The sequence below is a fragment of the Magnolia sinica genome, chromosome 16, assembly GCF_029962835.1.
Source record: "Magnolia sinica isolate HGM2019 chromosome 16, MsV1, whole genome shotgun sequence".
NCBI classification, from domain to species: domain Eukaryota; kingdom Viridiplantae; phylum Streptophyta; class Magnoliopsida; order Magnoliales; family Magnoliaceae; genus Magnolia; species Magnolia sinica.
In genome coordinates this window covers 70454855-70476248 of record NC_080588.1, presented here as the reverse complement: position 1 = coordinate 70476248, position 21394 = coordinate 70454855, and the positions used below count along the sequence as shown (strand labels likewise).

The 21394-nt window shown below is 42.8% G+C and overlaps 2 protein-coding genes across 5 annotated transcripts; both read right to left on the bottom strand.

Moving 5' to 3' along the window:
- Positions 1-556: 556 nt before the first annotated feature.
- LOC131229204 (uncharacterized) lies at positions 557-5824 on the bottom strand. Its single transcript, XM_058225089.1, has 5 exons — positions 5565-5824; positions 4853-4943; positions 3988-4380; positions 1407-1747; positions 557-999 (listed from the first exon to the last, which is right to left on the bottom strand). Exons 1-5 carry the CDS (start codon positions 5667-5669, stop codon positions 781-783), a joined length of 1149 nt encoding a protein of 382 aa, XP_058081072.1. The 5' UTR covers positions 5670-5824; the 3' UTR covers positions 557-780.
- A 2271-nt stretch (positions 5825-8095) lies between these two features.
- Positions 8096-20886, bottom strand: LOC131228556 (wall-associated receptor kinase-like 14). Of its 4 annotated transcripts, none has more exons than XM_058224303.1 (4): positions 19576-20886; positions 13989-14066; positions 9057-10285; positions 8096-8537 (listed from the first exon to the last, which is right to left on the bottom strand). In XM_058224303.1, exons 1-3 carry the CDS (start codon positions 20324-20326, stop codon positions 9063-9065), a joined length of 2052 nt encoding a protein of 683 aa, XP_058080286.1. In that variant the 5' UTR covers positions 20327-20886; the 3' UTR covers positions 8096-8537; positions 9057-9062. The 4 variants fall into 4 exon arrangements, with proteins under 4 accessions (XP_058080286.1, XP_058080287.1, XP_058080288.1 ...); XM_058224304.1 differs by having other exon boundaries at positions 8096-8532; XM_058224305.1 differs by lacking the exon at positions 8096-8537 and adding an exon at positions 8761-8779.
- Positions 20887-21394: the final 508 nt, after the last annotated feature.

Here is a 21394-nt window from a genome sequence, read left to right as displayed (position 1 = left end):
ACCAAACTAATCTTCTTTGCCTCTCCGTCCCTTCCTCCCTCGATGTTTTTTTCCTTGCTCCTCTTTTCCTTTTTCTCTCCCTCCCTCCCATCCATTTTGAAAAATGCCAATACAGCGTAGGAAGCAAAGCGCAACCCGTGTGACCAACCCCCTAAACAAGCTGCCACACATGTCAACAAGGCGCATGTGCACGATTTCAAGTCATAATTAAGGTGGGCAGGCCCACCACATAGATGCTTTGGCCTAAATAAGAGGAGTCTGCTTATTTAATGGGACAAGGCATCAGATCGCTAAAGTAACTTTGCCAAATCATTTTAGCTATACAATGTAGTCGTACACCATAAACAACCTGATGCATGATCGACCTGATTTTTGGGCCAGGAAATCTACATGAACACAGTAATAGATGGTCCACAAGCATGCCAAATTGGTACATGTAGCAGAATGTACAGGGGCATGGCTGCCCTGTCCATGCATGTGGAATTATTAGCATATTCAACAGATCATAACTTATACTGCATTTACTTGGGTTGCATACTCTAAAGCATGTTACAAGTAAACGACAAGTAGGCCACCATTCTCTACTCATATAGAAAGAAACATACAATGGTTTATGGGTGTAAAGGTCCAATTGATGTGTATAAATACTGAGGTGCAACTATATCTGTTTCAAAACTTGAAATTTATCCTTACCAATTCCACAAATACAGCAAACAAGAAGAGAGATCAGTAGCTGTCTACAAACTAGTGGTAGAGAATGCACAAGAGGACTTACAAAGATCAGTACTTCTCAGCTACAGGTCTAGAAGGGAACAGCCTGAGAAGAAAGGTTGTCAAGGACCACAGGCACACAATGCCAAGGACTTGGAAGACTGCCACCATGGAAACATATGCACTGCTCATCTCCAACAATGCCGGGGTTACAGCGCGTCCCTTCAGTGATAACATCAACCTCTCAATAAAATGTGCTGCTCTGCTCAACTGATAGAGTCTGTAAACCTGTCAAATCAATTCAAAGAATCATAACAATGCAAAGATTTGAATGAGAAGGCCAGAGAGGGAACTTGCAGCACACTCATATTAGATCAGGCCATTCATCTGATGGAGATGGAGCCCACCGTGAGAATGCCCTGGCCAAAAGGACTAGTCAGCTGATCAGGCTGGCCACAAGTGTATTGGAGAAATGGGTGTTCAGTATATATGTCACAAACTTGGTGAATAGGCCATCTTATTTTTTGGGCCAGGGTGTGTTCATGGTGGGCCCCACCTAATTAATGGCCTCGATCTTGCACACATGCCACATTGACTTGTGCCCCGTGAACATCTTCAATCTGCCCAAATTGCTTTAGCGTTTATTGACTTCAATTGCCACATGTGAGGTTGAGATTGGGATCATGGTCATATACCTCAAAGATAATATGCACCAGTGGCCAACAAGATGAACCACGCTTGTCGAGATAGGCTTCAAACAACGATTGAGCAGCACATCCAAGTAAAAAAGGAGTCACTGCAACCACAGCTGGAAGGCCAATCATGGGCCAAACTACATAAACAGCCAGAAGAGGAGCGAAAATCTTGAAGCCCATGATGAAGAAAGCAGTGGTCAAGTATCCTCTGAGACCAGTGATGAGGCCCCATCGTTTATGACTGAACTGAAGATATGGCCGCTGCACATGATCAGTGACAAGCAGGAATGCAGCAATCCCAGTATAAAACATGGCCTCGGAAGCCAAGGAGATAATGATGTCTGCAAAGGTGTGAATAGTTGTGAACATGAGCTACTTTGAAATCCTAAACCATGAAGATATCAGCAAAATCATTCACACAATCACAGAAATATTGAAAAAAAAAAAGTGACCATTCAAATCAGATAGTACTGCAGCAGATGACCAGAAGTAAATAATACACAGCATAAACTAATGTGAGGCAGAAGTGCTATTTAAGTGCATGTTTGGATGCACCATAGAATTTTTCTAATGGTAATTTTATTGGGAAAAGAACGTTGGAGAATGAATCCACAATACAAGGGCCTCATGGCAAACACCATCTTCAGCTAAAATATTAACAAATACCATTTGCCTCCATGTCAACATGTGCAAACAAGATGTCTGACCTAAAGGCAAGGTCCCGGATCTCATTAAAATAATGACCATCAAAAGTTACAAGGCTACAATGCACACGACACAGCATTTTGCCAGGCACCTTCCACCATCACCATTCACAACACAAGAACAATGGGTTACAATGAGCCAGGACATTAGTCTAATAAAGCAGAACTCACAAGGCTACAATCAAATTGCTATTGCAGTCGTTAGTCTAATAAAGAGGAAAGAACCAAATTGTAGTTTCCTTAGCATTCATATGAAGGGCCAGGGCTCCAAATTGCAATAGTGTTACTTTCAAGTAGGAGTAGAAAGGTGCGAAACGGAAATTTGAGGCTACTCCTTTCTTTAATGAATTTGAAGTCTGATCATAGCAATTTTTGTGATTTCCTCTTGATTAAACTGATGACTGCAATTCAATTTGTTAGGCATCCAAATGCAGCCTAAAAGTCCCCAAAGAATAACCAAACTTATAAGACGAAAGATGTTGAGATATGTGTCATCAACGCTTCCCTTTGAAGTAACCTCATCAGTTGTTTCTCTGTTTCAAATGTAGCCTACTTCAGACCAATTAGCTTCTGAATTGATAGACTTCTGATGGGGTCTAATGATATCCCTTTCGGAGAAAAATGAAAATGCCATGTCTCTCAAAACTGATTATGTTATTGAAAATCAACCATATGCAAAATCCTCTTTCAAAAAATACAAGAGAAAAGGTATTGATTGATATGAATGTGGATCACTCGAGCACAATAATGGATAATGTTGGCGTGATCCCACCTGTAACAGATTAGGGAAGAAAAACGCCAAGAAAACATTCATAGGGAAAGATGCAATATGATTCAATGGCGATGAACAAAACTCATGTCAGACAACCAAAAACAAGGTGCAAGCAAGACAAGAAAAGAAAATAAGATGAGACCCACATAGGCCTACTTGTATATACTTCTGATGTATTGTTCTCATCTAAGTTTGTTGTGTAGAACCAATCAACTGGCATGCTAATTAACTAGATCCATTAAGGCAGTAAATTGATACACCTTGGTTTCTTCAATTTATGGTTGCTCGAAGCTGAAGCAAGCAGTAACAAATTCAGGTGTAGTAGTGTGGAAGCGTCCGTTTCAAAACACCAGCAAGTATAAACAGCTACAAAGTGGGAGCAGACCTGGTTAGAAGGATCATGCAGCTAAGGTTTCTTCACTCTCCTGGACTTTCCTCCTTGTGGCATATCAGCCATTACTTCATGTTTACTTAGGTGGATTTCTTACTGACTTTGTTACATAAGAGACTTGGATAACTGCATTGTACACTTCTCTGAGGAGACTTTCCCAGATTGAAGTCTTAAAAGGATTTGTTGAAACCATTTACAACTACTTCTGTGAGAATTTTCAGGAGTTCCTCCTCAGCTGAATAGAAAGGAAAATTATCCCTATTACAAAGCCGATCAGGTGGTTGAGAACTTATCAGACATGGCCTATACAAAATGGGGCTGATGAGATGAACAGATGGGATCACTTAGGGACATACATTGATCGTTTGAGACATTTTGAGTTTGATAAGGTTCAGGTACCCTCTCTACTAATGTAGCAAAAAGACATGGGCCCGCTTTCAGTGACCCCATGAAAGTGCGACAAGGCTAAAAGGAACAAAACAGAGCACATGTAAACCATTAAACCGCCAAGTATACACAACAATGCACTAAAGAAAACCTTATAAAAATTCAGTGATCTGAAGAAACATCTAGCTGCAACCAATGTTCTGATCTACAATTTCACTGCACAAGGAACCGCACAATTTTTGCAAAGGAGAGCACAAAGTAAAAGATAAATAAGTGAATCGAAGTGGAGATTTGTAAAACAAAAAAAAAAAAAAACAAACAAAATACCTGCAAGGACCTCATTATCCAGAACTGCCTCTATATTACTAAAGAAAAACTGCGGAAGCAGCAAAGAAGATATCAATGCAATCGGGGCCAGAACCCAAACAAATGAACCTGTCCCTTCCTTGAATGGTGAAGACTCCAATTTCCTTTCCTCAACAAGCTGGTGAGTCAATCCACAGAATGAAATTGAACCCGATTTACCACGGAAAGGTTCTCTCCGATCGAAAATCATTTCACCAGTAGTCTGCTGAGTGGTATTCTTGCTGGAAGACTCGATTGCAACTTGACCAATATCCGAAGCACCAACAGCGGTTCCTGTATCTGAATTGGATGAATAGAAAACTGCATTTTTTCTCTTGGGCAATTTCTCAAAGCAAAAGGTGGGCACATTATGACCTACGAAATGCCGAGAAATTATAATCAGCAGTCAGGTAATGTAAGAAAGTTGGTTGATACACGGCTTTCATTAGCATTAAAAAAAAAAATGAAAAAAGAAAGAAAAACGGGCATTCTATGATTCTAAATTGAACAAATTGCCAATCTTTGTCCAGCCAGCCCAGCAAATGCACAGGTGGGGTCCACCACCTTCCAACAATCTGAATCATTCATCTATTGGGCACCATTACTGAAGGTCCACACCCCCAAAATTTCCATCCATCAAACGTTCTTAACTATCCTAACTTTGGCCTGCAAATTGACAGTTCAGACAAAATTCAATGTGAAAAAAAAAAACGATCAGTGGGATTGATTGTGCAGAGCATGACCCATTCATGATGGGGATCAAAAGATGAAATAGCCTGGATTGATAATGGTGGGCCCACCTATACAGCTGCTGATCCTCCAAAGAAAAAGGAATAAGAGTTCATACATTTTACAGCATCCCCAGATTGAACTCTCCAAATTCGCCATCCAACACCACTTCCGGAGTTCTTGTATAGAGAAATACAGGCAGTGGAAACCTGATACCATTTCAAAATCGAATGCAGTGAACAATTATCTTTCACTATTAGTGTTAAAGTCCCTTGATATACATCAATTATCTTTCACTATTAGTGTTAAAGTCCCTTGATATACATCGTTACACCATCTTCTGATGGCTCGAGCTTTTAGAGAAAGTGGTGATTTGACATGGTATCAAAGCGGAAGGTCCTGTGTTCGAATGGGAGTATCAAATATGCCTCCCTAAATGGCGCCTACTGCTCTAATCCCATGTCAAATTGCCACTTTCTCTAAAAGCTCGAGCTTATCAAGGGACTTTAACAATCTAATATTCACCATAATTCAAATTCTGTCTATTTTTTTATCTTTTTCTTTCAACACCCACAAGTTCGATGAAAGAAAAACTGAAAGAAAAAAATAATAATACTGATTTTCTTCATTGAAATGATACGCATGGACCCTATTTCTGATACCTCCACGGCTGCACCCTTTGTGGACACACAGAAAGAGAAAAGGGGTGCATGTATCAAAAGAAGGGGGTTTAGATATCTACTCCCTTGATTTCTCTGTCCTTAATTTGCTAAAATGAAATAAAATTCAAGCTTATATTCGTAGTCAGATACGAGGAAGGAAGTACTTACGGATGGAAAAGATAATGGAGGATTTGAGAAGGATTTTTTCTTGCTAATATTGTTTAATGAGAGATTAGGGAGGAAATGGGAGCATGAGACGGATTGCAAAGCCATTTTCTCTTCTGTCGTCGATGGCGTCTCTCTCTCTCTCTCTCTCTCGACCGTTTAAACACTAAACACTACCAGGCGGTGAGAGAGAATGACGTGGCGACACAGTGGCAGGTGCTAACGTATTCCGACCGATTAAACCCTAAACCCTTTCCCAGGCGGTGAGGGAGAAGGATGTGGCGATACAGGGGCTGGTGCTAACGATCCATCCAACCGTTTAAACCCTAAACCCTTTCCCAAGCGGTGAGACAGAAGGATGTGGCGACACACGTTTGGTGCTAACGTATTCATCGGTGCGCACTGCGCTCAACTGAATGGTGAAGGCGTGGAGCGAAGCCCTTGTCTGCCCAAATAGTAACACCTAAGTCCCAAGCCCAAGGCCAAAACTTACTTGGGCCGGGGCAGACTTTTCAACTTGAATGTTCCCAAACTGTCCGTTGATCAAGTGGGCCACACATACAAAAAGAAATAAACATTTTTGAGGGATGAAACCAACGGGTCTATGTTTAAGTTGATACGTTACCTAACTAATGGTTGGAATGGCATAGTACAACATAAAATGACTTGAGCCCAAGCTCAAACCAAAACTTAATCGGGCCATGCCCAAAAAATGAGTCAGGTACGCTACTGAGCCAAATGCCACCTCTGGTTGGGTCCAAGCCAACTAAATGGGTACTGGCTCTGGCTAGGGCTAGAAATGTGACCCGATCATGGGAAGGGCTTTTTTTTTTACCCGACCCACACAGACAGGCTCCAATGGGTTGGGTAAAATACCCAAAACCCCAACAAAATAAAGAATATAAGTATATATGATTTATTAATGTAGACGGGTGTGCACCTTGAGTCAGTTTGTGCATGCCCTTTAGGCTCATGTTCCATTTGTGAACTCGACTTAGGTCATGGTGGGTCCGGTTAGGTGAGTCAACCCCAACCCAATTACAATTAAATAGGCCACATTAAGTCGGCCTTGGACTTCATAAATTTTATCGAGCGTTGGGGTCATAGAGTAAAGGGTGGCAGATTGGGTTTAGGATCAGCCCACCCTGACTTGGCCGGGCTTGATTTCCTGGTCCGTGGGCTGGAACTGATTTTCCTAACCCCTAGCAAGTCATATTAGCCGTTCTCGAGATTCAAACATAGGCCTTCTAGTCTAATACTATGTTGAATGTTCAAATGAAAAGAGAAAAGAGAGAGGTGTCTAATGCACTCAATCTTTATATTATTTATGTTAAAATTACTCTAATAAAGGAGAGATAAGGATGAGATAGAGATAAGGATAAGCTACGAGCATCTGTTGTGATTCTTTGATTGTTTTTCCTTCAATAAAAGGGTCAATTGGTTAAAGTTCCCAAATTTTTTTTAAAAAAAAGTGCACATCTTTGATTGTTCAAGATGGTCCATGTGTCTAAAGCAACAGGTTGCATTCTAAACTTATTATACAGTTTGTTGGACAAGATCCTTTCTATATAAATTTTTTCCTTTTTTGATTTATTGGTATGTATGGGCGTCCGTCAACCTAAGACCTCCTTGTTCAAACGCGCTTTGTCTAACACCCAGGTAAAGGCTCTTTCCTGTATTTTCAACGGAGGATTGATGTGACATTTTAGGTGGGGCCACCATCGATGTGGACCGTCCATCATGTAGGGCCCAAGTTTGATGTGGCAATCCGTTATGCAGGGCCCACCTTGATATACATGGACTGTCCATTATATGGGGCTCGCCTTCATATGGACAGTAAATCATGTGTCTCACCATTAATGTGGACTGTCCATCTTGTGGGGCCCACCATTGATCTAAGTCGCACATCATGTTGGGTGCCATTCACGTGGACTATATATTGTGTGCAGCCCACCTTGGATATGGACTGTCTATAATGCGAAGCCCACCTTGGTTGTATACGGGTCCAAAATGCACGGCCCACGTGAGGCCACCCTGACGTTGACCGTCGATCATGTCGGTCGCACCCACCTTTGATGTGGGTTGTCCATCATGCAGAGTTCATCTTTAATGTGGGCCATCCATTATCTGGGCCAACCTTGATGTTGAAAAAGTCACACTGATTACGAGGTCCAAATCATCTCCTTAGTGGCATGTAAAAACGAATGGACAAGATCATTTGTAGAAGATAGGTCCACACACAAATGTCGGAACGATCCGATTGCTGCAAATTTTGCACAGTAAAGTGAGAAGAGTGTACTAGACCCAATGGATGGTCCAGATTGGCGATGCAAGTAGAAACAAGTCCAAATGCAACCAATGCGTAAAAAGGTTTCCGTACATATCACCAGGTGGGGTCCATCGCACACGAGCCATGGTAGCGGATGGTATGTAATAAATGCCACAAGAAGTGGCTGATACACAATGGATTATAATATCCCATAAAATCTCTATCCTTAAGTAAATTACCTTTATTAATATTCGAATCAACGTAATTTATGAATATGAGATTCTTATATCCGTAAATACTAAGTTTGTGGACGCTTAACCACTTATAAAAATCCCATACACGAACAGTTTAAATATCAACCATCTGATTTTACTTGCATTTTGGAACGATGGCTAAGATCAACACCGTGCGCTTGGCTCTTTTCGTTGTCGCCTTTGTGGCTTTCTTTTACCTTCATGAATGTGAGTATACAGCTAGCCATCTACCCATTTCTACTGGTTGGCCTATGTCATCCAGCACTCTATTCCGCTTCTTTGCACACATGTATGATATCTGCACCGTTGGTCATTCATCTGTCACGTCCTACATGGATTATTGGGAACCGAAAATCACAATGGTTGGCTGATGAGCCTAGCCAGAACCGGTGACCTTCAAGGTTGGGCATCCGACAACGCAACACAACGGGCTTTTCAGATCGTCAATCTGGACTGTTCATTAGTGTACCCAAAATAAATAAATCTGGACTGTTCATTCATTAACCAACATTACATTGGCTGCCCTGTAAAAGAATTCAGAAGAATTCCTGCACATTGAATGGCTGTAACCGCCTGTTCATTACATTGGCTACCATCATCATTCCAAGCCATACATACGGTAGCCCCATCATCTCTGTAGGTCCCATCGATGAATGATTAAGATTCATGAGAGGATGAATCTTTTATCTTTTATCCTATGTGGGGCATTGCACATACTTAAAAAGGTTGCAATTTTATAAATTTCATGACTAGAAGCACATCAGTAATAGGTAGAAGAGAATACTCCAATAAAGAATATATGTTCAGTGTTAGAACAGGACCTAAACCCACATACACAAATAGACTTACATCTATGTATCTTCAACTCACAAGGCAAAGAAAGCAGTGACAGATACTAAAGATATGGACACTTAATGTAATCAAAATCAAAGACAGTAATGCAAATCAACCAAACAGTAGCAATTTTAGTACCTTAGATTATTGAATTGCATTATCCAATAAGCTGTTTGATGAAGGGGAGCTCTGTTCACTGAACCACGGATCTTCCACAGACACAGGTGATAAATCCTTCACCAATCTCCTACTCTCCATGGATGTCGTCTTCGACATCGCCGGCAGTTTCTTGCTGCCATTCAATGGTGATGAGCAGGATGAATCGCAGGATCCCAAGTCATCTTCCATATGGGTCCACCCACTACGCCTGATTTGCTCTAGTTCAGCTGCCACTTCCATCATGGATGGCCTCATGTCTCTGTGATATGCAAGGCACCTGAATGCCAGCTCAGCCACCTTGTGAATCGATGAGAGTGTCCATGTATCGCTGTTTGGCTCTAGAAATGGATCTATGATCTCATGCACACATCCCTTCCCAATCTTATCAATTGCAAGTTTGGCCAAATTCACCTCATCTTGCACCCTTGAGAAATCAACCACCTTCAATGCTGTTATGATCTCAACAAGAACAACCCCAAAACTGTAGACGTCGCTCTTGTCAGAGAGATGGAAGTTCTGATGATACTGAGGGTCGACATACCCCGGCGTGCCTTGTGGGGCAGTCGAGATATGTGATGACTCTGTTAGGCCCATCCTCGAGAGGCCGAAATCTGCCACTTTCGAATTGAATTTGTAGTCCAACAGAATGTTGCTTGATTTAATGTCTCTGTGGTAGATTGGTGGATTCAATGCAGAATGCAAATAGGCAATGGCATTGGCTGTATCGACAGCTATCGTGAGTCGAGTCGTCCAAGGTAGTCCAGATCCCCTCTCCCCTTGTAGGTGCTGTGAAAGAGTTCCATTCGGCATAAACTCATATACAAGCATCTGTTCGCCTCTCTCAATGCAGTAACCCAAGAGGCGGACGAGATTTGGGTGGCTGACCGATGAGATTAGCCTAATTTCATTCATGACTTGCTCGATGCTATCTCGGTGCCTGATCTTTTTTATGGCAACCCATTCTTCATTATGGAGTTTTCCTGCATACACTGTTCCGTATGCACCCGTTCCTAGCCTCTCTTTTTCCGAGAATCCATTCGTGGCTCTCTCGATTTCTTTGTAGGAATAGAAAGGGATGGTGCAGGAACCTGCGGCTTCGGACAGCAAGAGTCTAGCGCTCCGTCGGGATTTGAGGGTAGTGGAACACCGTCGAATGTAGCAGCATAGAAAAGCGAGAGCGGCCACCAAGGAAGCTCCTGCGACAATACCTGAGAAGAGAATTCCTGATTGAGAAATAGAAAGCATGCACTTGTGTGGCCAAAATCATCTCTTTCTGGCAATAGGCATCAAGGCTGCGTTTGGTTGTATGAAATATCACGAAATATCATGAAATTTCAGAATATTATATGACTAATCAGTCTAATTTATTACAAAAATTCATAATATTTTATGAAATTTGGCACAACCAAACACACCCCTAACCTTTCGTAACAGAACATAACGGTTTTTCCACAATGAAATTATCAAAAGATTTTCACATCCACTTCAGTCCACACCAAGATCACTGTTCATCGAGCGTATACTATCAACGTGTCATGTTTATGCGACATCCGAGCCACTGAAAACGTAGGATCCACCTTGGATATCATCGTGAAAAAAAAAAAAGAAAAAAAGAGAGGCTGATCCATTCATCAAGTGGGCCACACGTGTACATTGAGTACATCAAACGGCCGTATGTTCTACCCATTCGCCATCTGCTGTTTTCTACTGTGTAGACCATCTGATTAATGAATGAGCTTGACTTTGTGCCCAGTGATCTTCAAGGCGGGCCCACCACTCTGCCGCCCAGATGTCAAATGCATATATTACGTGTAGTACAACCCACTCATCATTGAGATGGGAGGTGTAGGTTACTGATTTTCAAACCTGGAAACATCATTTTAACGAATTTAAAGAAAACAACCACTCAAAATTCAAATCTACTTTTAATTTGAAAACCTTTAGGGCATGTTTGGACGTCGCTCAAAAATTATTTTAGTTAGTTTTTACCCCACGGATGGTGTATGAGACAATTCAGATTTCACGCACTGAAGTGGTCCACCTGCTTATCTGATGGGCCCAAAAAACCACTGAAAGGCCCTTTTCACGTATACATGACTATGACACATTATTCTTAACATGGTTCAAACTCAAGACTCAAATTGGCCAAACCCAACCCAATTGACTAATGAGCTTAATCTGACTCCGGGCTGATTACTAATCAAGACTGAGCTTTAGAACTGACCTGACCCAATGAGCCAAGCTAGGCCAGGCCCAAGACCCAACAGGCTAGACCAATCCTGGTGGATCACAAAGTTCAATACTGACTTTTAGACCAGCGACTACCGGACCGTGGGCAAGACCAGCAACTCAACGAGTCGGATAGCTCTCAATGATTCTATGAACAATCCGTGTGAGGAGACATCGAATAGCTTATTCACGCCACATGTGCCGACATGGCACACTCGTGCAATATCTGTGGCAGAGCAGGTGGGGCGTGGTGACATGCCTTGGCACAAGAATCCAGGCATGTCGCCTCAATGGGCCCCCACACATGTTGAAAAAGCCCGACCCAAACAGTTCAAAATCCAGGCTGAAGATGACTCCAAGCCGGCCCGCTGATAGCCCTAGTAACCATCCAGATATGAGTAGAGCCCATCTGCAGAAGGGAGCGTAATGATTTTTGGGATAAGGAATGTTTATGGTATGTCTCAGTTGATGAATGTCCCAGGCTCACACGTGTGTCACACAGGAACCTATGCTGTGACCTGTCTCTTCAATCTCACCCACCACGCATCGCTTTATAACTTTCATTTTGCTTGGCCAACTTTCATTTTGCTTGGCCCCTGGCCAATTGACAGGCCTTATCCTCCACCATCCACGCCCAAACTAGAAATTGGTCTCTAGTCCTAGTCGAAGCTGAACCAATGGGCCCAAATACCTAACTCAAACCCATTAGACTCAGGCCAGGCAAGCACATTGGCCATCCTAACATCAACATAGGGTTAGATTCCAATGTTAGTTCAGCACCATTTTTAAGATGGTGGTGGCCCATCTTCCCCATAGGTGGCATTCATATACGGTTATCCAGACCATCCTAGTTGTGGGATCCATGTTAGGTGCATATCTCTAAAATCACGCTGATCAAGCAATCCTAACCATCAATTTAGTGGCTACCAAGTGGATGGTTAAAAGTAAAATGGTAGGTGGTTCAAATTCTAAGTGAGAAGTTAGATGGTCAGTGTAAGTTTCTCGGGGTCATTTTTCTGTTAATTCCTTCCACATTCTAGGTAATTCTTTGGTGCCTGCTTATCATCTATCATGGTTGCCAGAATATCAAAGTTCCTTTTTATATATATATATAAAAAAGGTAACTATAGTGAAAATATGATCCTAACTAGCTGATCCGGTGAACAAATAATGGACCGAAAATATGAAAAATATAAACAAATTTCAAAACCAAGCAAAACGTGTCATATTATGAATCTGAAATTGGACTTTCGGGGAATCTACGGCCCACTAATTCGATAGTTTGGATTTTGAGATGGGCGTCACTTATACAGCACGGGTCGCGGAGCACTGTACTTGTGGTATGCTGTCCGGCATCTTATCATTGTCCCAAATGCCGTCACCGTCCATACATGGGCTGTGAGGCCAACATATCCCATGACTATAACCAAAAGGTAAGAGCAGATGGGACACCGCGTTTCATCACCGTTCAATCTATGGAAGAGGTTCGCATGCAACAACCTTTGCCGTGCGTGTATCCAACTTAATAAGGCTCATGTGTCCACGTCAGATTTCAATAGTCAGCTTTTCAAGCATGCGAATCTCATTGGAGGGCACGGTCCCGTTCCGTTCCGTTCTTCTCTTCTTCTTTTTTTTCTCAAGAGGCCCTGTTACCCTGCTAGGGGAGTAGATTAGGTGTTACCCACTATCACGTCAGTGGGTGTTACCTGACCGTGGGGCCCACCTTGATTAATGTGTTGTATATCCATGCTCTCCATTCATTTTTGCAGTTCACTTTAGAGCATGGTCTCAAAAGTTAAGTAGATCCAAATCTCAGGTGGACCACACCATAGGAAACTGCAGTGATTCAACACCCACCATTAAAAACTTCCTAAGGCCCACGGTAAGTTTTATTTGCCACCAAACCTGTTGATAAGGTTAAAAAATCCGAATGAAGGGAAAATACAAAGTTCAACTTGATCCAAAACTTGTGTGGCCCACAAAAAATTTTTAATGATCAATCACCACTTTTTCTAGTGGTGTGTGGTCCACCTGAGATTTGGATCTTCATAAGTAGGATCACATCCTAAAATGAACCGTAAAACGGATGGAGGTCGCGCATATGCGAAAAATTCATCAAAGTAGGTCCCACACGTTCAGGGTAACAGGCACTAACGTGTAACCCAGGTAACATCTGATCCGCTACAGTCCCTTTTTATTAAGGTTCAAGGACTCGTGGAGTTAGCTTATCCAAAGAGTGCCTGGTGTGGGGCTCACCGAGGTGTGAGTGTTCATTCAATGAGCCCCATCATGACACTTGGACACAAAAGGCCACGCAGACCCAACCATCATTAGGTCCAGGTCCATCATGTATAATTTGGAGGTTTACGGAATGTTGTCCATTATTTTCTCATTTGGAGCCCACAGTGTTGTGCATATGCCATTCAATGGGGGCCCACCATGGATGGCCAAAAATCAGTCTTATGAAATCATTATATAGGCTAAACCAGTAAAAATAAATAAAAATCTAGAAAGTTATGTGGTGGTCACGGGATGTTTGGATCGGCCTGATTTTTCGGGCGTCCAAATCTCATCCTGTGTTGATCGTGAATGACAGATTTTGGACGTCATATCCACAAACCTGTCTCCAATCTCTTTTGACTTTTACTTCTTTGAAATTAAAAGAGCATTTGAGTAATTTACCTCCAATCATAACGCCAAGCTGAATGGTTCTGCCGCATCGGCGCGAGATGTACTTTGACGGATTGCAGTTGCGATTGACTGTAAACAAAATCAAAGATTATCAAGTGGTCAGTATAAGACGGTAACTTCGTCTGAGCGAACGTCAAAAATAGCTGCACTAATATCCGTCTGATTGCGATTGGACCAAAAATCAATCCACGTTCTCGACTGTACCACAACGTCATCCAAATGACTATAATACCCCTTTTGAGAATCTTTGAAATTTACACGGATAAAAATTCGGGAACATCCAAATCATGGAGCCGATGTTTGATGGTACATAATCGTCCACTTGTCGACCACAGCGTGAATGCTTAAAAGAACGTTGTCCGTCCAAGTTTAACACGTGGAATTTAGACGGTTAAGATCGTCTCAACAGTTGGATTTTCAGGCCATACTCCTTCAGCAGTGGGGCCCACGATTTGAAAAGTCTTAGACTGGAACGCGTGTATGCAGCGATTGCTGAATTGCTGCTACTGGCCAAATTTTAGCTTGACCGGATGCACCGGGTCTCTTGAGTCGTGGTCAAACTAAAAATGATTTTCTCCAAATCCACTCGCGCCGTGTTGGGCACGTGATATTGACACGTGTCAGAACTGCCTTTCCATCAGTTGGTATACCTCAAAACTAGTAAATGGCTAGATAAAACAATCTCTAACCGTCACTTTGTACGTTACGGCCCACTTGAAGAGTGAAATTGTCCGAATTTTCGGGCGGAAGATCTAAGCTTTATTTACAAGCATATGGAAATTTCAGATCTCACGCACGTGTTTCATATTGGCTCGCGTACATGCGTGTAGATGGATCTGTACGGCTCAATACACGCGTGTGGAATTAGCAAGCCTCCTTCTAGAAATGTTCCATCATTCACCGGTAATTACGGAAGAAAAAAGTGCAGAGCGTGTTCCCTCGCACGTTCTTCTTTATGAACCGCAATTTCCGTGGATTTGTTAGTTGACCAAAAAGCCAACCTATATTGGGACACTAGTGCTCGTTTGTAGGAGAACGTTGAGTGGGTTTTTAGGTGATTTTGTCTAGTCATGATCGAAAGTCTCCACGCCAACAAAAGGAGATGTTGGATTGGCCCCCGCAACGACCAGCACCTTTAAATGCAACACGCCTGCCAACACAGCAAGTTTGTGGGACATCTGACCGTGCATAACGTGGGCCCTACTACGGAGATGATCTAATGCAAAGGTCATGCAGTGAACATTTATCAGGACGCCAGATATGTCCGATTAATATGGACGGTTGGCAAGTTTTAAAAAAGTGTCCCGCCCTTTCTAACAGGGGCCAACCAGCAGAGCAGTGGACCAGCCTTGGGCGGGCTGGCATCTGTGATTCGTGTAGGAAGGACCGTATACATGGGAGTCGAGATGGGAAGCAGATTGCGTACTGAGTACGCTCTGTGGGGCCTACTGTGATTTAGGTATTTTTATTGTGTGGCCCACGTTCTTTGATGGAGTGTGATGATTTACATGCATGGACTCTGTCATATGTAAGTGGAAAATATAAATACGAACCCAAGAGTTCAAATCGTGAAACCTACTCTACGTAGTTCATATCACAGAAATCGGATTGATCCGGTAATCAGTGGGGGCCTTTGATTAGTGGACATTTGTTTGTTGAGTTCGAACCGCACGATTTACATGTATCATTTGTGATAAGTTTTCGATTATAACGCATATAAAGCTAATTGACGTGTATGTGGATGAGCCATCAGTCCATCATAACCATTGGCTACTTGGACTGCCAAACTAATCTATTCGTTTCTACTTCACCAGGCTCCCATGCGAGGATAGGAATTACCAAAGACGGGCCCGGGTTGGGTCAGGACCAGCCAAACCCTGACCCATGACTCGAGATGAGATGATCAGCCTTACAAATGGGCAGATTCCTGAACCCAGGTCTACTCGTGAAAAAATTGAAATGGCAAGTTACCATTTGTTTCTAAGACTTGGACGACTGATAAGACTCGTCTAAGTCGACTCAGACTAAGGTAGCACCGGATACAATTCAATGTACAAGTCCACTGCCGACTTGGGTGAGTGGGGCCGACTTAGCGCACACGGGACCGAATAAGTCATGTTCATCCGACAAACTACACCATAGACGTGGCGGGTCCCACCGTTTTGGATAGATTAGACGTCGTGCACACATGATATAAGATGGAAATTATCCTTCTTGGATGGTAAATTGATGGTCCAATCGATTGGCCGCAAGCCTATCTTTATTTGATTTATGTTTATCATGGGGAATTATTTATTACGATGGCAGCTCATGACAGTTGATAGGCATAATCCTACAACTTTCGCAAGTTGCATGCATTAATTTTAAATTAGACCGACGGATTAGTGAAATCACTGTCGCTACGTTGCGATCATAAAATCGGATTGGGGGAACAATCACTAGCCTCCATTTTATTTATTTTTATTGAAATAGGACCACTGTATATCTTTCATTTTCAACCGTCCAATATATATTTTGGACATTTTAATTTGAACTACGTGCATGCAACATAGGCATTTCTAAGTGCCTGCATATCATCCATCACACTCTGCTTGTGTACAAGTGTTTCTCTTTTACTATACATGGGCGGGTACCATATGGGCAGGACTTGGTCAACAAGGGATGCGGATTGCGAGGTGGATACTGATGCTGCCAGATGGCCCACCATGATATATGTCTTTTATGTACTCTCCATCTATTTTTCAAGATCATTTCGGGTTACCAGCCAAGAAATGAGATAAATCCAAATCTCAAGTAACCACACCAGAAGAAAACAGTGGTGATTAAACTGCCATTATTAAAAAACTTCCTAGGGCTCATTATAATGTTTATTTGTCATTTAACCTGTTGATTAAGTCACACAGACCTATATGAAAGGAAGACAAAAATAACAACTTTATCCAAACTTTTGCTGCCCCAGGAAGTTTTTAAACGGTGGGCATTCAATCAACATTGTTTCGTGTGATGTGATCCACATGAGATTTGGATCTGCCACAATTTTGGGATCATGCCTTAAAATGATCTCGAAAAAAATGGATGGTGGGCATGGATAAAACGATACATTATGGCGGTGTCCAAAGAGCACCAACAAATTTCTGCCACGTGGCTTCAGTAGCCTTCTGGCTTAGCCTTCAGCAGGCAATCGGCTTCCGTCAACAAAGGAATGCAGATTGCCTACTGTCGCTGCCAGTGTCCACCACGCTACAGAATGTACGTGTTTTATCCAGACCATTCATCTATTTTTTCAAATCATTGTAAGGCATTAGCCAAAAAATCTGAGGCAGATCCAAATCTCAAGCCGACCACACCACAAGAAAATAGTAGTGATTGAACTTCTGCCATTAAAAACTTCATAAGTCCCTGTAATGTTTATTTTCCATGCAACCTTTTAATTAAGTCATAATGATCAGGGAAAAAAAAAAAAAAAAACAAGCATCAGCTTCATCTAAAACTTTTGTACATCCAATATGCTTTTAATAGTTGGCGTTCAATCACCCCTATTTCATGTGGTGTGTTTCACATGAGATTTGGATCTTTTCGTTTTTGGGCTCATGCTTTGAAATGATATATATATGGGTTTAGGTACTATGCGCTCGACCTCACGATAAGCACCCGTGAGGTCGAGCTGTGTGGGCTCCACCATGATGTGTGTCGACCATCAACACCGTGCATTTGATGGGTACCCTCTAAATTATGGGATATCCCAAAAATCACCCGTATACGGAACCCATGTGGGCCATACCATCTAAAATCATGTGAAGATACCATTAAAACATATAAAAGCACTTGGTGGGGCCACCTGAGTTTTGAATGCTACTGAAACTTGGTCTGAACCCTCGTCGAAGTGGGACACACATAATGGATGGGCTGGATTTGCAAACCAAATCTCGGTGGGACCAAAAAACGATTATGGATGTTTTAATGGTGCACGGCCCCTTCCCACTTCTGTCTGTGGTGTGGCTCACACAAGTCACGGATGGACTTGATTTTTGAGAACTAGAACCACGATGGAATGGTGCATCTGATTGATGGGGTAGATGTTTAAAACGCATCACGGTGGGGCCCACCCAGCTCGAGTGCATAGTACGTTTTTTCATATATATATATATATGGACAGCGTTAATAAAACACAGACATCAAGGCGGCGCCCAGAAAGAACCGTCCGGTAGCTAATGGCTACCGAGAGCGTCAGTAGTCAATCCGCGTCCGTCAGCAAGAGCCTGATCTAATTTTACTTAAATGGGCAATGTTTTCTAATCCCGATCTCTTAAGAAGATCGGGACCGTCAGCCTGTGGGTCCACCCGATACAGATAAATTAGGAGTATGGGCTATTAAGGACGGTAAAACAAGGTCCACCAAATTAGGTGGTTGGGTCGCCTCCCAATTGTGGAAATGGTACAGCTCGCCAGTCAAATAGAGGTGATCCGACGAACTGCCATACCGACATGGCGACATCAACTACACATCACTGCGATGGCAACAATCCACCGATTAAGTGGTCCTGCAACTCAATACAGACCATCCACATCACCGTACAAGTGGTCACGCACGTCATTTCAGACCATCCAAATCATTGCTGCACACGGTGCATAGTTTGAAAAACTGTACAACCTATGTGATCTTAACCGTCTGATCTTGACCGTTGAATTTGGATCGTAGATTATTTTTTGGACCAGTGGCCACCAATTTAGACAGTTTGGATCAATGGCCATTCACAGGTGGGACCCACCACATGGACAGCCAGTCTAACCATACAGCGGCTGCTATATTAATGATGGGCTCCACTGACGGATATCCGACGGTGTGATCCATCAGATCAACGAACCCTGAATGAGTGAATAAGACCATTGATCAGATATGATAACCACCGCGGCTCTCGACTACATTTCAGTTTTCTGCTATCATCACCAGATCAATAATCAAACGGCTAGGATTGTCCAGCAGCGACCTTTTGCAGAGCTCATCTCCAGAAGAGCCCACTGGGCGGATGGTCTAGATCATCGGAATTTGAGCACCAAGGCGGTAACCGGAACTAAAAGGCGGCGTACTCATGCCAGAATGTACACAGCGAGTTAGAGTTATTTTTTTGTGTAGGGAGTTATTTGATACTTTGGCAGCCTATGATGCTTGATACGCAGGCACTTAGAAATTATACACTTGGTAAATACTAACTCAATTAATAGAATCTGCTTTCACTTACTCTCAGTCCCAAAATCAGATCGGTTGAACAATCCTAACCTTCAATTTCGGGACACTTGTTTGTTGAAAGATGAGCATTAGATTTTTTCATTGTTGGCTGTCCAATAAATGTCCACCAGTCCGTTAGGTGGATCAACAAATAATCTTAGTTTTTGGTTAATAATAAAGCTAAACTGGGATTCAAGAGTTGGACAGTTTAGTTTAAATTTCTTATACGCTTCGTATGCAATGGCTAAGTAATTTTTAAGTGTCTGCGTATCATCCATCACATTCTACCAGAGTATCGAGGTTTTGTCCTTTTCTAATTTCACTCTTCCACCGGGCAGTTCCGTAACATACCTTTTTGGCATCCGTCGCCCGCGCGAAACCCATCTCCTTTGTACCCGTCGACGCACCGGCATCGAAACCCCTTCCGTCCGTTCACAGGCGACGTCATATCCGTACAATTCGCCTGCAATGAGCAGCTGCCGTTCCTGCTGCATGTACCTTCGATCCACCATCCCAGCTCTAACCTCTGAAAATCCAGCGACAACGCCGCTCGACCCTCGCCATATCCGACCACGACGGACGAAAACAGAACCTGACATCCACTGTTAGTCACGTTATCCAATCCCAGAAAACCCTCATTTACTTCCTTCGCGTAGCAGCTGATGTTGCTGCTCTTCGGTCCGCAGCTCTCTAGCTCGAACTTCCGCTCCAGCACCGATGTAGATATCAAGCAGCCCGAGATATTCGAGCTGCAGTTCTGCAGTAGCAGCCCGTTGTACCACGTCGGCGCGAAGTTGGATCCGAAGAGCTTCGAGATGGATCGGATCCGACGGCCGCAATTCGACGGAATATCGATCAGGATGGCGTCGGACGTTATGCTTTTGACGCCGAAATCGCCGATGCGGATCTCGCCGCCGCTGCTGCTGTTGCTGCACTTTAAGGGGATTTCGCAGCCGTCCGAGAAGCCGAACGGGTACTGGACGCTGTTTCCGCCGCAGAAGCGGTTACAGTGGCCTCTAATATTAGCAGAGATGGACGGTAGATTTGGAATAGAAAAGAAAAGGATGAGAATAAGAAACAGAGCGAGATCGTTGGGAGGCATCCTTAACAGGCGATCGATGGAATTGAAGTGGAAAAGGCTCTGATTTTCTGGAATCCGAAAAGAGGGATTTTCATTTTCTCGAAATGGATTGGATTTTCACCTTCAATATCCGGATTGGAGAACTGGAATTTCCTTTCTTCATCTGTTGCTGCGAATCAGAGAAAATGCAGTTTCTGGCATCCGATAGGAAGTCATTTGATGCGCGAGCATAGAAGAGAGATCTTTTAATACTTTTTCTCTGCACTCCTTCAATGATCTGAAATTTCTCTGCGATTCCAAGAAAACGACTAAAAGCTAAGAAAAAACTGAGGTATTGATTTTGACGACAGACGGAAGAAGGAAGAAAGGGGTTTTATTTGATGCACGGGAGAGTATGTCGGTCCATATACATGCATACGAATTCTCAAACTACTATATGTAAGTCATCCAAACCGTTGGTCCCACTTTAGATGAGTTGTATCCACCATTTAGATGGACTGGGACATGCTTAACTTTTGAGTTAATGGATGTCCGTTTGTTTAATCACACCATTGCCTGTTTTCACATTAACCATCCGGTTCTGACCATGGAAAGGAGATTTATAATTCTAACTTGGTGAGTTTCAGAGTTGGACCTCATACATTGTTTTCAACTGTGTGAACGGTTTGGATCCTTCAATTACATATATCGTATGCATATCATGTGTGACTGTGCAGGGATAGTCGTAGTCTTACAGAGCAATTAAAGTTTTGCCTTGTATTCTTTTCGCAACCCCCAGGTTACTGCCGTGGATTGTGGGGAAGCGTATTGGCTCTGATGTACAGCACACTAGCGATCTAGCTGATGAGGGTACGTGTCGACGAGCGAGTACAGTCCTCGAGAGTTGCACGAACGGTCCAAAGGAGATCAAATTACGTGGCTCAAAATGAAGTATTTATTATATCCATACCGTTCGTATCATTTCACAGCATGCGCCCGGAAATAATCGTATCGAATGCCCAATTGGACAACAGGATAATGATTTTAGTGGATGAAACATTCATCGGGCCCATCGTTACATATATTTTCCATCCGATCTATTCATAAGGT

Excerpts from the sequence above, each read along its gene's own strand:
- LOC131229204 (XM_058225089.1), bottom strand. The coding sequence starts at position 5,669 with ATGGCTTTGCAATCCGTCTCATGCTCCCATTTCCTCCCTAATCTCTCA. Across the intron at positions 1,748-3,987 it reads GGATAATGAGGTCCTTGCAG|ACATCATTATCTCCTTGGCT; the intron begins GTATTTTGTTTG and ends ACACCTTTGCAG. Across the intron at positions 1,000-1,406 it reads TGGTGCATATTATCTTTGAG|GTTTACAGACTCTATCAGTT; the intron begins GTATATGACCAT and ends TTGATTTGACAG.
- LOC131228556 (XM_058224303.1), bottom strand. The coding sequence starts at position 20,326 with ATGCCTCCCAACGATCTCGCTCTGTTTCTTATTCTCATCCTTTTCTTT. Across the intron at positions 14,067-19,575 it reads GGGCGACGGATGCCAAAAAG|TCAATCGCAACTGCAATCCG; the intron begins GTATGTTACGGA and ends TTTTGTTTACAG. Across the intron at positions 10,286-13,988 it reads GCTTGGCGTTATGATTGGAG|GTATTGTCGCAGGAGCTTCC; the intron begins GTAAATTACTCA and ends TTCTCTTCTCAG.